Source organism: Nansenia antarctica (genome assembly GCF_963989245.1).
Source record: "Nansenia antarctica genome assembly, chromosome: 7".
Taxonomy (NCBI): domain Eukaryota; kingdom Metazoa; phylum Chordata; class Actinopteri; order Argentiniformes; family Microstomatidae; genus Nansenia; species Nansenia antarctica.
Genome location: NC_137677.1, coordinates 51,982,294 through 51,996,504, shown reverse-complemented (window position 1 = coordinate 51,996,504; position 14,211 = coordinate 51,982,294). Strand labels below are relative to the sequence as shown.

General features: G+C 45.7%; 1 protein-coding gene across 2 annotated transcripts in view; it reads left to right on the top strand.

Annotated features, from left to right (window-relative positions):
* The window catches only part of uxs1 (UDP-glucuronate decarboxylase 1), a 64,799-nt gene that overhangs the window by 44,324 nt on the left and 6,264 nt on the right, over positions 1-14,211 (top strand). For both annotated transcript variants that reach the window (XM_080535752.1, XM_080535753.1), the window contains 2 exons: positions 8,437-8,556; positions 8,829-8,872. In XM_080535752.1, the coding sequence (XP_080391878.1) occupies positions 8,437-8,556; positions 8,829-8,872 (164 nt within the window). The remainder of the gene's footprint in view (positions 1-8,436; positions 8,557-8,828; positions 8,873-14,211) is intronic.

The window sequence follows — 14,211 nt, the reverse complement described above, 5'->3', positions numbered from 1 at the left end:
TCATCTCCAAAGTTTTTGTCCAGGTCATCTGGATATGTGGAGGAGAGCGCAGCAGCGCGTTTACGCACAGAATCGCGGTCCATGTCGGAATCAAACAAAACGCCAAATAGTCCATTCAGGGCCCTGTATGCATCAATGCGCTGAACAAGACAGGACAGCAACCTGTCAATGATCACATTGTAGGTTTCCACCTTGAATCGCTGACTCCCAGTTAGCATCGTGTCATCCCCTGTTGACTCATCTGCAAAGGCTTTTCTTTTTCTCACCCGCTGTGTCTCGTGGTGGTGATAAGAGGGTCTCACGCTTTTCACATCCCGAGAAGCATTTTCAAATGTAGAAAATTGGATCTCTGAGTGATGCCACAAACGTATGCAGAGATTCCAGCAGTCGCTGTGCAGTACCTAAGTTTATATCAGGCTTTTGCAACGTGTCACTTGTGGCTTTGAATCTACTCAGCACAGTATCCCATAGATTGGACATTATTGCAGTCTCCAATTTGTCGAGATTACGACAGAGCGCAGCAGCCTCGTGCCTGGCGTCATCTTTCTCATCCGTATCTGCTGCAAACCTTCCCAAGGCCTCTCTTATTGCACTATAGTTTTCTCTCAACGCTTTGGTAGAGTTAGCCCTACAACTCCATCTAGTACTGGACAGTGGTTTTAGAGTCCTGCTGATGTTCACATCCTTATTTTTAAATATCCGGCTCCATCGGTGAGGGGATGCTGCACAAAACGCATACAATGACTGAAGTAGGTCAAAGAAATCACTCGCATCCTTACAGCTATTAATGCTGTTTACACCAACAAGATTAAGGGAATGTCCAGCACAGGGCACGTATTGAATCAGGGGGTTTGCTTTTTTAAGATGAGCCTGGAGGCCGTTATGTTTACCCGACATGTTACTGCCGTTGTTGTAACTTTGTCCCCAGCAATTCGAAGTCTAACCCCAGGTCATGAACCATTCTTACTATACATTCAGCAAGACTTGCTCCAGTGTGGCTGTGAATGGGCTCGAAACCAATGAATCGCTCCACCACTTTCCCTTCCTCGCTGACAAATCTAAAAATAAATGTCAACTGGTCAACGTGCGACAAATCAGGGGTTGAATCAACGATGACCGAGAAGTACTTGGCATGCTGTAGTTCGGCTGCAATCGTTTTCTTTACTTTCTCACCCATTAATTCAATGAACTCAACACTCACAGTAGACGATAAGTATGATGTTGTCCCTCGTCCCTTTTGGCCATACTTCTCTATGTGGTGTCTTAAAAACGGGTCAAACTGCGCAATAGGTTCCAACCATCTGAGGTAATTGCCATTACCTGATGAGCCCAAAAGTTCATCATCACCCCTGAATGCTAGGCCTCTCTCGCTCAAGAATTTGATCACAGCCACAAGGCGCCCTTCCAGTATTTCCCCTCAGTGTCCATCTGCCGCCTAAGCGAAGCATCCACCGTGCCCACGTTCCTCGATCTGCGCAGTAAAGCCAGCATGTTGTGCCTATGGTTTGCACTCTTCTCGTGGTCCGAAATTCGCTCAGGATGTCTCCAGTCACAGAACCCAGACGTTAAAGCATTATGCTGTGACTCAGATAGCAGTTTACAGGCAAAGCAGTAAACCATACCTGCTGATGGTGAGTAAATTAACCACTCTCTAGGCTTTATCTCCTTGTTTGGGAGGCAACACCTCCAAGACCAATGTCCCGCACAGATGCTGGGTATTTGCGGCCCCTAAAAATGGCCATTTAACATTTACATTTACATTTTTGGCATTTAGCAGACGCCTTATTCCAAAGCGACTTACAATCAATACATTTGAATACTAAGCATGAGAATCATCAGTCCACCATTCGTAGCAGGAAGAGTAATCCAGCTCAGGCCCGGGGCCATTGATAGAAGGGAAAACCTTCTCCTATCACCTTCTTCTAAAACCCTCTTTTTTTTTTTACACTGGAGAAACAGAGAAACAGTACAAGGGGGGCAATACAAGTTTTTAGGGACACAGTAGAGGGGAAAGCGGGTGTCTTTAGGAGACGTAGTGCTGAGGGGCAGAAGGTGTCTCAGGAGGAGCAGTTAAGGTGTAACCTGAAGAGATGGGTCTTCAGTCTACGACGGAAGATGGGTAGTGACTCTGCAGTTCTGACAGCCGTGGGGAGCTCATTCCACCAGCGGGGAGCCAGTGTTGTGAAGAGACGTGATCGGGCACGTAATAATAGCTCTGTTCGCTCCCTCGCTCGCTCTGCTGCCCCCCCCACTGTTCGGTGCTAATTTTAGGCCTAGGTGAAATAAAAAAAATCCCAATTGTTGGGACATTTTTAAGAGCGGCTGTATGTCTGGAGTCTTTGCCTTGCTTAATTTTTCGCTGACTGGGGGGGGGGGGGAGCACTTACACCGAACTCGCAATTATTTATCTTTTTATACATGATAGCTTAAATATAACCGTTAGTTTTGTACCTGTGTGGATGTCTTCCAGTAAATATAGCCTATATTTTAAAAATGTGCCCAAAATATTTGAAAGGTCTATTCATTGTCCGAATAATTTGGTGCCCCCCCATTGGCTGGTGCCCCAGGGCGTTCACCCGATGCAATATATGGATAATCCGGGCTTGGTTTAACGGCATTTACTGACGGAGGGTTTTGGAAAAAAAATCAAATGCACATTTTTCAAAAGCTCTCTGTTAGCCTATGTATTTTTACATTTAAATGCAGCCCTTGTATAATAAATAAAACGAGTACTTATTATGTATAATCCCTCCTGTTCAATGTGAACATTTACTATAAATATTGTTGAAATATTATTGAACTAATAATTCATTTAATAATAAATTGTACTTTATTTCTTTGATTTGACAGTCAGTTGTTGACTACATACAGACGTTGATACAGCTACTAGGCTATGTATGTATATATGGCACTGAATCATAACACAATCTAGACGTTATGATGTTCCGGACCTTTGCTGGAAGTTTTCTCTAACTGGACCTTGTTGAATTCTAATTGAATACCCCTGATCTACACCATCTCCACCACTCCCAGCAACACCACCACCACCACTCTCCACCAAACACCACCACACAACCTCTGCCCCCCCCTCACTCAATCTCTCCTTGTCTTTATCATGCCATCACATTGCAGGTGGATCAACAAATCAGTTGAGCCTGCTATGTACACACACACACACACACACACACACACACACACACACACACACACACACACAAAGACACAGAAACGCAGGTGCCTTCAATTAGCTGAATTAAATCACAGGGTGTCAAACATGCGCCCACCCAGACCCCCCTCTTGCCTGTCTGCCTCTCTCACAGTCACATCCACCCAGCTGGGGCCCTCTCCTCCTCTATTCCCCTCCTCCCCTCTCCACTCTTCCTCCCCTCCACCCCTCTCCACTCTTCCTCCCCTCTCCTCTCCTCTCTTATCCCATCTGTTACTCCTCCATATCCCATCTTGTCACATTAGTTCTTGTCCTTACTCTGTGTTCTCCTCATTACACACATTACACAAGGCACACCTTCTCCAAAGATGGAGAGAAGTCAAGTGGGTGGTGGTGGTGGTGGTGGTGGTGGTGGGTGAGAATAATTACTTTTCGCTCCGCTCGACCGAAGCTCATTCCAATTACACAAACATTTACATGAACGACCTATTCAGCATTCACTTGATCTACTGCAGGAGCAACGCCAACACGTGGCCAAAGCTAGACCGCCGATAAGAGGCGATCAAGCGGACAAACGCATGTATTAACTAATAGCAACCGAACTGAAAAGAAAAGCCAGTGAAACGCAGCTAGTTCCCAATCTCACATGGTCACCTCTGGCTGAGGAGGACTGTTAGTCCCCATGCTGTCCTCCTCCTCTAGGGCTTCTCTCACTGCTCTGCTATGGCTCCCCCAACAGTCCTGCAATGTAGAGGTGAAACATGAGGTTTCAAGCATTACTGCCCTCATTGTCGCCCTCATTACGGCCCTCATTACGGCCCTCATTGTTGCCCTCATTACTGCCCTCATTGAACATCTGAAAACGTCCTTACATACTGTGTATTATGTATGCTACTGTACGTTGTCTAATAGAGGCAAATGTGTGCATATCCACATGCAGTACAGAACCAACACGTACACGTGGTAGTGCTCGATCTGGTTTCAGAAAGCTCTTTGTTTGGACCAACACAACACATTCCACTGGGCCTTCAGCATGTGAGTGTGCATTTGCTTTTGTTGTTACCAAGGTGACGTGGTTGTCACAGTATAATTACCATCAGCTTTGAGAGGTCTCCAAAGAACACACACACACACACACACACACACACACACACACACACACACACACACACACACACACACTATAAGGAGATATGGATGGGTACTGCAGTGCGTTTTAGGGAGGGGGGTGTCAGGCCCTCTGCTTGTTTGTCATAAAGGATTATGGGTGATTAAGAGGAGGATTAGAAGCACCCACAGCGCTCTGGAACAGAACAGGGCCACATTATCCTCTATCCACTTAGAGACAAATAATGAAAACTATCTCTCTCTGTCTCATCCAACAACTCACACCTGCTTCCACTTAGTCCACTTACTCTCTCTCTCTCTCTCTCTCTCTCTCTCTCTCTCTCTCTCTCTCTCTCTCTCTCTCTCTCTCTCTCTCGACAGTTTGTCTCTTTCTCCCTGACTTAAACACATTGACACACAGCTTTAAGAGATGTACATACAGTATGTACAGTACATGTATACACAAACACAAATACTTATTCAACACACACACACACACACACACACACACACACACACATTATTAAACACATGCCCCTGACCCTTTCAAATCTCTACCATTGATGTAGCTCTCTGTGCTTTTCCAAGAACTCCACTAGCACTCCTGGTTGTGTCCTTGTTTACCATATAGATGACCAACCTGCCGTTCTGTGTGTGTGTGTGTGTGTGTGTGTGTGTGTGTGTGTGTGTGTGTGTGCGCGTGTGTGTGTGTGTGTGTGTGTGTGTGTTTTGAGGGGGCGGGGTAATTGGAACAAGCTTTGGTCGAGTGGCACCACCCACTTTTTTCTCTCCATCTATGGAGGAGAAGAAGGCGTACCTTGTAAAATGTGTGTAATGACGAGAAAAGAGAGTACCAATACGAAGTGATGTCTCAAGAATAAGGAGAGGAGTAACATCAGATGGGATACGAGGGAGGGCGTTTGTTGGGGAGCCGATCGAGCCCCAGCTTGGTTAGAGAGGCAGAGTGATTTGTGGTGTGCTGTGTTGTCCTCTGCTCTGACTACTAATAGCAATCCTCCCTCTGATGAGGAGTTCAATAAACACATCCTCCATTAACACATCCTCCATTAACATTTAGAATGCTTCCTTTGTCCAGCCCTAGTCCCCTCCCTTGTGTCTGCCTACGGTGGAGAACATGCTTCTGTTAAGGAGAGATCCAGGTAATCAAGGCCTGCATCATTCAGGTCCAGACAGGGACCGCAGTGTGGCTCTGCTGCCTCTCACCTCAGTGCTTTTGCCCAGCCCCGTGATTAAGACTTCACCTAAACAAGACCAGCCCACACTAGGAAAGCCAATCACATTCATTGATCAAGGTTTAGGTTTAGATCAAGGTTTAGGAGAACGAATCTGACATGACAGGCTGTGGATGGAGAGGATCGCCGTTCACACCTACAGATCACTCCTATAGATCACTCCTACAGATCACTCCTATAGATCACTCCACGGTGAACTGATTCCTGGTGTTCGCGGTCCCCCTGTCTCTCCAAGAATTTGAAGAAACACAAATCAGATCCGTCAAATCAATGATTTACTCTGAGTGGCCAGTGTCATCAGGGCCAGTGTCATCATGGCTGATGGTTTCCTGATCACTGTCAGTCAGAGTCACATGACCAAGGATTTACCTAAGAGACCGTATCGGCCTGGACATTTCCGTTTTTATTTGTTCAGGAATAATAGAGTGCAAAATAACAGCATCCGCACACTCAAACATTGTGCAAAAAAAACGAGGTTTATTGCAAGCTTTCGGTCATAGACCTTCTTCAGGCATAAAGCAGACAAGTGAATCCAGTGGTTTTAAGGATTCAAACAACATCACTTGACTTCTTAGCCAATGCACAACACCTGTGTCAAAAATGTCACCTAGTGACTAAGCATCAAGGGAATTGTAGTCTTAGATTTAGTGGACTACAAAAACATACACAAGTGTTCATGAGACAGGAAACACCAAAAACAAATATTTACAATATACATACTGTATATAGCAGAACAAAAAAACAGTGGAGAAATGCTACAAACATGCAGACATCAGGCAGTAGCCATAATATAGAATAGAACATATACATCTAAAATAATCTATTCATAGCATTCATAGCACTCATGTCGAAATCCTCATTTAGACCTAGGGGTTGTAGACTTTCTAGGGTATAGATCCAAAAAAGCTCTCTCTGGCATAACCTGTCAACATCAGTGGAGTCCTTGATATATGATGGAAGTCTAAGAACATATGGCTTAATGAAATGATCAACACAATTAGACATGGGTTCCAAAAGAGAGCCATTACTGGCTACAGTGGGTCTGCCTTTGGGTTCTACAAGACTTTTATGGATCTTAGGTAACATGTAGAACACAGGAGTCACAGGATGTTCACAGTTAAGAAAGTCATGTTCATCTTTAGATATCCAGTTCAAATCCAATGCCCTGTCTGTGACACCTAAAATCTTCCTTTGGAAATCTGAAGTAGGCTTAACCTCAAATTTCCTGTAGAATACGTTTCCTGTAGGCCTCTTTTTTATAACCAGCCATGTTCTGCAAGACAATTGCAACCCCCTTATCGGCAGGTTTAATAATGATGTCATTGTCTCTGGAGAGTTCTTGTATGGCCAATTTTTCATTGGGGTTCATGTTCGAATGAGAGAAATTCATTTTGTGGGAGGAATAGTTCAGGAATAGTAGGAAAATGTATGCTAGGCAGCGTAAAGCTAAAATGTGAAAATGATGCTGTTTGGAGCGAGAAAGGAGGGGGAGAGATGGGGGCTGTGTCTGTTTGTTCACCTGGTGTCTAACCATGAGCTCTCTGTGTGTGTGCCAAAGCTCAACCAATCCCTTCCAGTTGATGGGGAGGTTTGTGTGTAAATGTTGCTAATACCTTCTCACATTTCATCCCTGTGTTGTCCTCTCGGTTTGCCTGGTTTGTGTATTTAGCTTAGAGATGAGAATAATCACTTTTGCATTCGATAGGGAAATGGATGGAGAGATTATTTTTGTAAAGACCTTCTGCGAATGACAAATGATAGAACGGTTTCAGGTTCAGCTTTCAAAAACGTTACGAAGTTGCTCATTAAATAAACACTGTTTGTTTGTTTTTTTATCGATTGGCGCTAATGATCATTATGGCCTTTGATTTCCTTCAGGCAGGTTCAGAAAGGGATGGCGTTTGTGTTTCAACGCACCAACACTTTCTGCAACTGTTGATTTATAGACTATAACACAACTTCGTTATCAAGGTGATTTTAGCACATTCAAAGTTGGGTCAAAAGTAATGAAAGCACATCAAAGTTGTACAGTAGGTGCAGGGTATGAGCATATACCTCCACACCCCTTCCCGTTGCCTCAGGTTTGACGACCAAACCACCCTCAAGACCACCAGGACCAAGCTCCGGACCTGGGGTGATAGGGGCTTTCAGCCACAGCCCCGTCCCTCTGGAACGCCCTCCCCAACCACATCAGACAGGCCAACACCCTCCCAACATTTAAACAGGCCCTCAAAACCCACCTCTTCAAGCTTGCCTTCACCAATTATTATTATTATTATTATTATTATTATTATTATTATTATTATTATATTAAACACACAAGTGCAGAAGATGCCTGCACACTATCCTTTTTTTTTTTTTTTTTTTTTTTCAGATTTTATCCCTTTTTCACCCAATTTGGTATCCAATTGAACCCAACCTAGCATCCAATTAGCCCCTGCCTATTGCGTAGGATCCGCCGCACGACCCCGTGGCCGGCAGCCCCAGAGGAGATCGCCAGGCAGACTAGCTGACTGGCTCCTCGAGCCCAGCACCGTTATTCCGGCACCGCTGTTGCGCGACGGATCCTTGTCCGGAAATAGTCCTATACCGCCCTCTGGAGCGGCCGCTCAATATGCCGCTCCCTGTGTGCCTCGGCCATATCCGGGTCTGGCGAGACCGGGATTCGATCCCAGTCCCCGGTGGGCAGCTTGCACTAGTGGCTAGTGCTTAGACCGCTACGCCACCGCGGGGCTACGCCTGCACACTATCCTAATCCTCCCATGTTGTTTATTTTTGCAATGTATCCGCAAACTTTGTCAGTTTTTTTTTTTTTTTCCTTTCTATCTTCTCTTTCATTACCCCTATCCCCCCTTAACCAGTGACAAGTCACCCTCCTCCTCTTGACTTCCTGTTTCCTTGTCTCCACAGGAGGGGGTGGAGGTGCGGGTGGCGCGCATCTTCAACACGTTCGGCTCCAGGATGCACATGAACGACGGCCGCGTGGTCAGCAACTTCATCCTGCAGGCCCTGCAGTCAGAGCCTCTCACCGTACGTACACACCCATGACCACAGGGGGAGGGAGGGAGGGGGGAGGGAGAGAGGAAGGGGGGGGGGGGCAGGGGGGGAATTAATCCCTCAATATACATTATCTCTCACTGCTTCTCATAGCTTGATGGGTGGATGGATGGATGGATGGAGGGATAGACAGGCCCTCTGGTCTTTATCACTGAGTGTCTAGCGCTATTTCTGTTGTTGTTGTGGTGGTTACATGTATGATAATAGGGAGTGACATTGTTTCTTATTGAATGTTCTTGTTTTAGGTATATGGTTCTGGATCACAGACGAGGGCCTTTCAGTATGTGAGGTAAGGCTTACTGTACATGCGTGCGCCACACACACACACACACACGCACACGCGCGATGTACAAAGGCTTGCAGTATGCCACTCACATACCTGTTTCCCATTTATTGTCACGGTTGGTGTCCGTTTGTGTCTCTGCATGTGGTTTTTGTGAATGTCACGGTTTTGACGTTTTAATTCTCTATTCCACCCTGCTGGGTAAAATAATATTGTGTTTTTTTTACAATAATTACAGGTTACATTCACATACAACACAGCCTACAAACACAGTCACTCCATCGACTCTTTTATCCTATGTATTGCAGAGGTCCATGTTTGAATTGTCCTTTCTTTAGCTCCATGTAATCTGGCTATAAAAAGAATATTGTTTGAAGTGTGTGTGTGTGTGTGTGTGTGTGTGTGTGTGTGTGTGTGTGTGTGTGTGTGTGTGTGTGTATGTGTGTGTGTGTGTGTGTGTGTGTCTGTGTGTGTGTCTGTCTGTGTCTGTGTGAACCTTCTGGCTATGGGGGGGGGGGGTTGTGTTATTGTCTTTAGGAGTAGTAGACCTTCACTGTGCTCATGTCCCTGAGGCTGCAGCGTTGTAGAACTGTGGAGGAGTCATCCTCTGGCGTTTGATGGGATTACAAACAGTTTCCACTAGTTGAGTTCAAGGTATTTCAAAGGCAGAGTTCTCTGTGTTGATATGTGAAAGGGACTGTTGGCGGCTTGCACACACAGACAGATACCTGGGTGGTGTGGATGTGTCAGCCTATTAACACTGGGCTGAATCTGACAGCACCAGTCAGGCTGGCTTGGTCATGTGGGCTCATTCCACGAGTGTTTTTGAGAAAACATGATTCTTCTGGTCAAAGGTGCTGGGCTTAAATACCGCCTTCTCAACACACACACACACACACACACACACACACACACACACACACGCCTTATCCCTGTGTTAATGAAAAAAGAATTCTTCAAAGCAGTATCTGTGTGTGGGTGTGTGTGTGTGTGTGTGTGTGTGTGTGTGTGTGTGTGTGTGTGTGTGTGTGTGTGTGTGTGTGTGTGTGTGTGTGTTTGGGGTACCCGGAAGGATCTTTAGAGGATAAATTAATCAGGCCTTCTTTCATCAGCTGTTCAGTCAGATGTGTCAGGAATACACACTGTGCACTTTAGAGGGGAGAGATCAAAGACGAACCGAACTCTGAAGTTCCCCCTATCTCCACAGAGCCAAACATCCACCTGCATCCCTGACTCACTTTAATTAGCCATGTATAAACAACGGGAATCTAAGACCTTCACGTAACCTCCCCTCGAAGTTGGGCTCCTACAGGAACTTTGGAAGACTTAGCTAGACTTTCCCTAATGATTATCCTATTTTCTCAACCCGTGGATTGAGTGTATACCGAGACAGGGGGGGTTGGGGGGGGTTGGGGCGGGTGAGAGAGCCATGAGTCAGATGGTTTAGCACCTGACAGCAGTGGTTTAAGAGAGATGGTTGGATGCACACAGTTGTCGCGTAATGCTCTCAGACAAACATCCTCCTCTCTGTCCCTCCCAGTGGAATGCTCCCTTGGATGGATACCAGGTCTTTTGCCCTGTTTTCTTATTGCCCTGTTACACCCTGGTGTCAAGAGGACTGGCCCTGTTACACCCTGTTACACCAAAAGTTGTGGGACATCCAAAAGTGTTATATCTCGGAGACAATTCTCCAGCGAGCTGAGTGCATGTGAATTATCAGGCAATACTGATACGTACAGCTGAGTATCATCAGCATAACTATGAAAATGTACACCATGTTTTCTGATGATTCCACCTAATGGGAGAGTTGTTAATGTTACACCCTGGTGTCAAGAGGGTCTCACTGCTCTCTCTCGTCTTTTATTTCTTTTTATAGCACACACTTTCTCTCTCTATCTCTCTTCCCCCCTCTCTCTCTATCTCCCTCTCTATCTCTCTCTCTCCCCCCTCTCTCTCTCTCCATCTCTCTATCTCCCTCTCTCTATCTCTTTCTATCTCTCTCTCCCTCTCTCTCTATCTCCCTCTCTATCTCTTTCTATCTCTCTTTCTCTCTCTCTCTCTCTCTCTCTCTCTCTCTTTCTCTCTCTCTATCTCTTTCTATCTATCTCTGTCTCTCTCTCTCTCTCTCTCTCTCTCTCTCTCTCTCTCTCTCTCTCTCTCTCTCTCTCTCTCTCTCTCTCTCTCTCTCTCTCTCCTACTAGAGCCAATCCTCTAAACAGTGTAAACTCTGAGACAGCCTTCAGCCTTCCTGCCTCTGGTAATAACACAGCAGTGGTCTAACATTAACCCTACCGTAACCCTCTCTCTCTCGTGTCCCTCTCTTCCCTCTAACTGGCAGGCAGATTTCAGTCCTGTCTGACTGTTCCGTCCTTATCTGACTGTTGTCTTGTCCTGTGGGCTTAGCTTTGATCTTTGACTTCCTCCTGAGAACCATGGCTAGATCGAACATGCAGGCGGATTACTATTAAAGTATTATCTGTGTGTTTAATCAATGAAACTACAGAACAGATAAGACGTAATGCTTCAAGCATTTTGATTTAATTTAATTTAATTTAATTTGTAAGAGCTTCGATTAAAATTCCAACTCTCAGCGCAATCCATTTGGCCCAAGGATACACTTAGCATAATGGTGGTGCTGGAGGAGTTGGTGAACGATTCGGTATTGTTTTTTTTAATGGTAATTATATAATTAATAGTCCTAATTGAAATGTCCTTTTCTTACACCATTTTTTCTTTTGATTAAAAGTTGCACAGACCTCCTGGAGATAAACAAAAGGAGAAATTGTCTCATGTCAGCGAAACCTCAGGCCTTTGACTGGTACGCAGGAAAGAGTTAAGAGTTTTACACTTGTAGTTTTGTACGACATGAAAAGACGCCTGTGAGCTGTATTTCCTCTCCTATGGAGTAGTGAACCCCAGCAGATAAGGGCAGATGACGACAGGAACTGACAGAATAATAGAGAAGACTTTGCCCTTTCGCTTCCCAAAACTCTCTCATCAGAGAGGTTCAGACACCCAAGAGATGTCGTGCCCAAGTCAAAGGGAATAACGGCTAAATAAAAAGAAAACTGGAGTGATGGATTGCGATGCTGTAGATGGATGATGAAAAGGAGATGTGTCTGGGGGGCTCGTCAGGGACCTGGCTGTTGGTGGTAGCGTGACAGTGGGGTTGTGGCACTTCTCGGTGGCATTAAATGAAAGGCCATGGCCTCTGCTCTCCACGCTGCTCGCCATAGGGTTAGGGTTACCTGTCTCTACCAATAACCCAGCAGTGTCGGAGCCTACACACTCTCACACCACTCCCTGGTGCTGGCGCAAAATTGCCGCATTTGTGGTGACACTCACCTTTAGATGTCTAGGCAAATGAGAGAATTATTATTATATTTAAAAAATAAATAAATCATGTGTTGGACGACATAACTGTATTCACGTTGTTTATCTTGAATTATGCCTATTGCCTTATTGTCTGGATACTGCTAATTGTATCCTGTCGTATTCGTCACTTATGTCCTGTGACTTATTGTCACTTTTTTTTTAATTATCTTGAATTACCGCCTATTGCCTTATTGTCTTGTGCTGCAATGTCAGGAACCGAAGCCTAAGAAATTTACTCTCTTACACTTGTGTAATGTGATGTGACAATACACTTGAAACTTGATAAAAGCAGAATAGACATCTTAGTAGACAGACACACAATGAGACGGTCGGATAAAACAGCCTGGCACCTGGAGGGGGACTGGGTTTGCTTTTTGACTGGTTCACCACTACGGTTGCAAAAAAGTTTCGGAGCTTTCCGACAAGTTTCCGTGTGGGTTATTTACAGACGGTCATTTAGCTGTTGGATAGAAAGGGCAGACAACATTTTGTTTGGATGCCCTGTCGACAGAGAGTGTGTTTTCCATCCATCGCAATTCCCTCCAAAGCCCTTTTTGTTGTTTAGAGCCTGATCGTCTGCCTCCTGTGTTGTTTTTGGTGAATAGAAAGGGCAGGCTGTGTGTACACCGCTGTGATATCCATCCCTGGCCCCAAGCACACACACTGATAAACAGGTGGACAGACAGATGTATTGATCTGTATGGGAACACGCCTCCAGATACGTATGGACACACATTCTCTCACACCAGACATATACACACACACACACACACACACTCACACACACAATGAAAAACAACCGTTGGTATTTCTTTCCTCTGTGTGCCAGGGCTCTCTCTCTCTCTCTCAGAGCAGTTGGAACGTTTGTCTGTCCGTTATCACAAATGACCATGTAGCCTACTTGAATATTGTCCTTTGCAAGGAGATATTTGTATTCAGCATTCTCAATAACTGAAAATGTTTCGCTGATTGCAAAGATTTCCACGATTTGATGTTTCAAATTTATGTTTGAATTTCATGTGTTGGTGACTGATATTTGTTTGTGTGTGTGTGTGTGTGCGTGTGCGCGTGCGAGAGGTCGGAGGTAGAGAGAGTGTGTAACTTCCCCACTCAGCTCATCCAGTGATGGCGGTACCGATGCTCCTCCACAGTGTTGTAGCAGCACCCAGACCCCAGGCCTAAGAGCTCAAGCCAGACCAGGCTCTCTGGTCTGTCAGGGCAGACAAGTGGAAGGAGCAGCTTAGTGAAGCGTTGATGAGAAGCCCCACGTTCCCAGTGGAGCCAGATGATCCGTGTGGAGCCCAGGCCTGGGGGGGGGCGGGGGGGGGAGGGGGAACAGCTCTCCCTCAGGTCATAATACCCAGGATTAGCTGCCGTGTTGTTGGCTCTCCTAGAAGTGTTTATTATGTAGAGCCGCCTCCTGTGGGGAGGTTTTGTACCTGCTGACCCTATGGGCAGAGGAGGGGGGAGAGAGAGAGAGAGGGAGAGAGAGAGGGGGGGAGGTAGAGAGAGGTAGAGAGAGAGAGAGAGAGAGAGAGAGAGAGAGAGAGAGAGAGAGAGAGAGAGAGAGAGAGAGAGGAGGGAAAGAGAGAGAGAGAGAGGTGAAGGCTCTCGGGTGAAGAGGCTTCTTTCTCCCTGTTGTATTTCTGATTAGGATTAGTCCTCTGTCGGTTAGAGTGCAGGGGACTGTTCCACTCCACCACACACCAAGAGGCCCAACTCATTAAAGTTTCTATTCGCAACTATAAGAGGGCTTATTTTTATTTATTTATTTATTTGCCGATGACTGATTTAGACCAGAGAACTGTGGTGTGTCAAGTGTGCGCTCTCTCTCTCTCTCTCTCTCTCTCTCTCTCTCTCTCTCTCTCTCTCTCTCTCTCTCTCTTTCTGTGCTGTGTAGAGCTTCCCGTAATTCTCCCGTAATTCCTTTAATTTGCTCGATTGAGCCTTCCCTCTCTCTCTATCTCTCT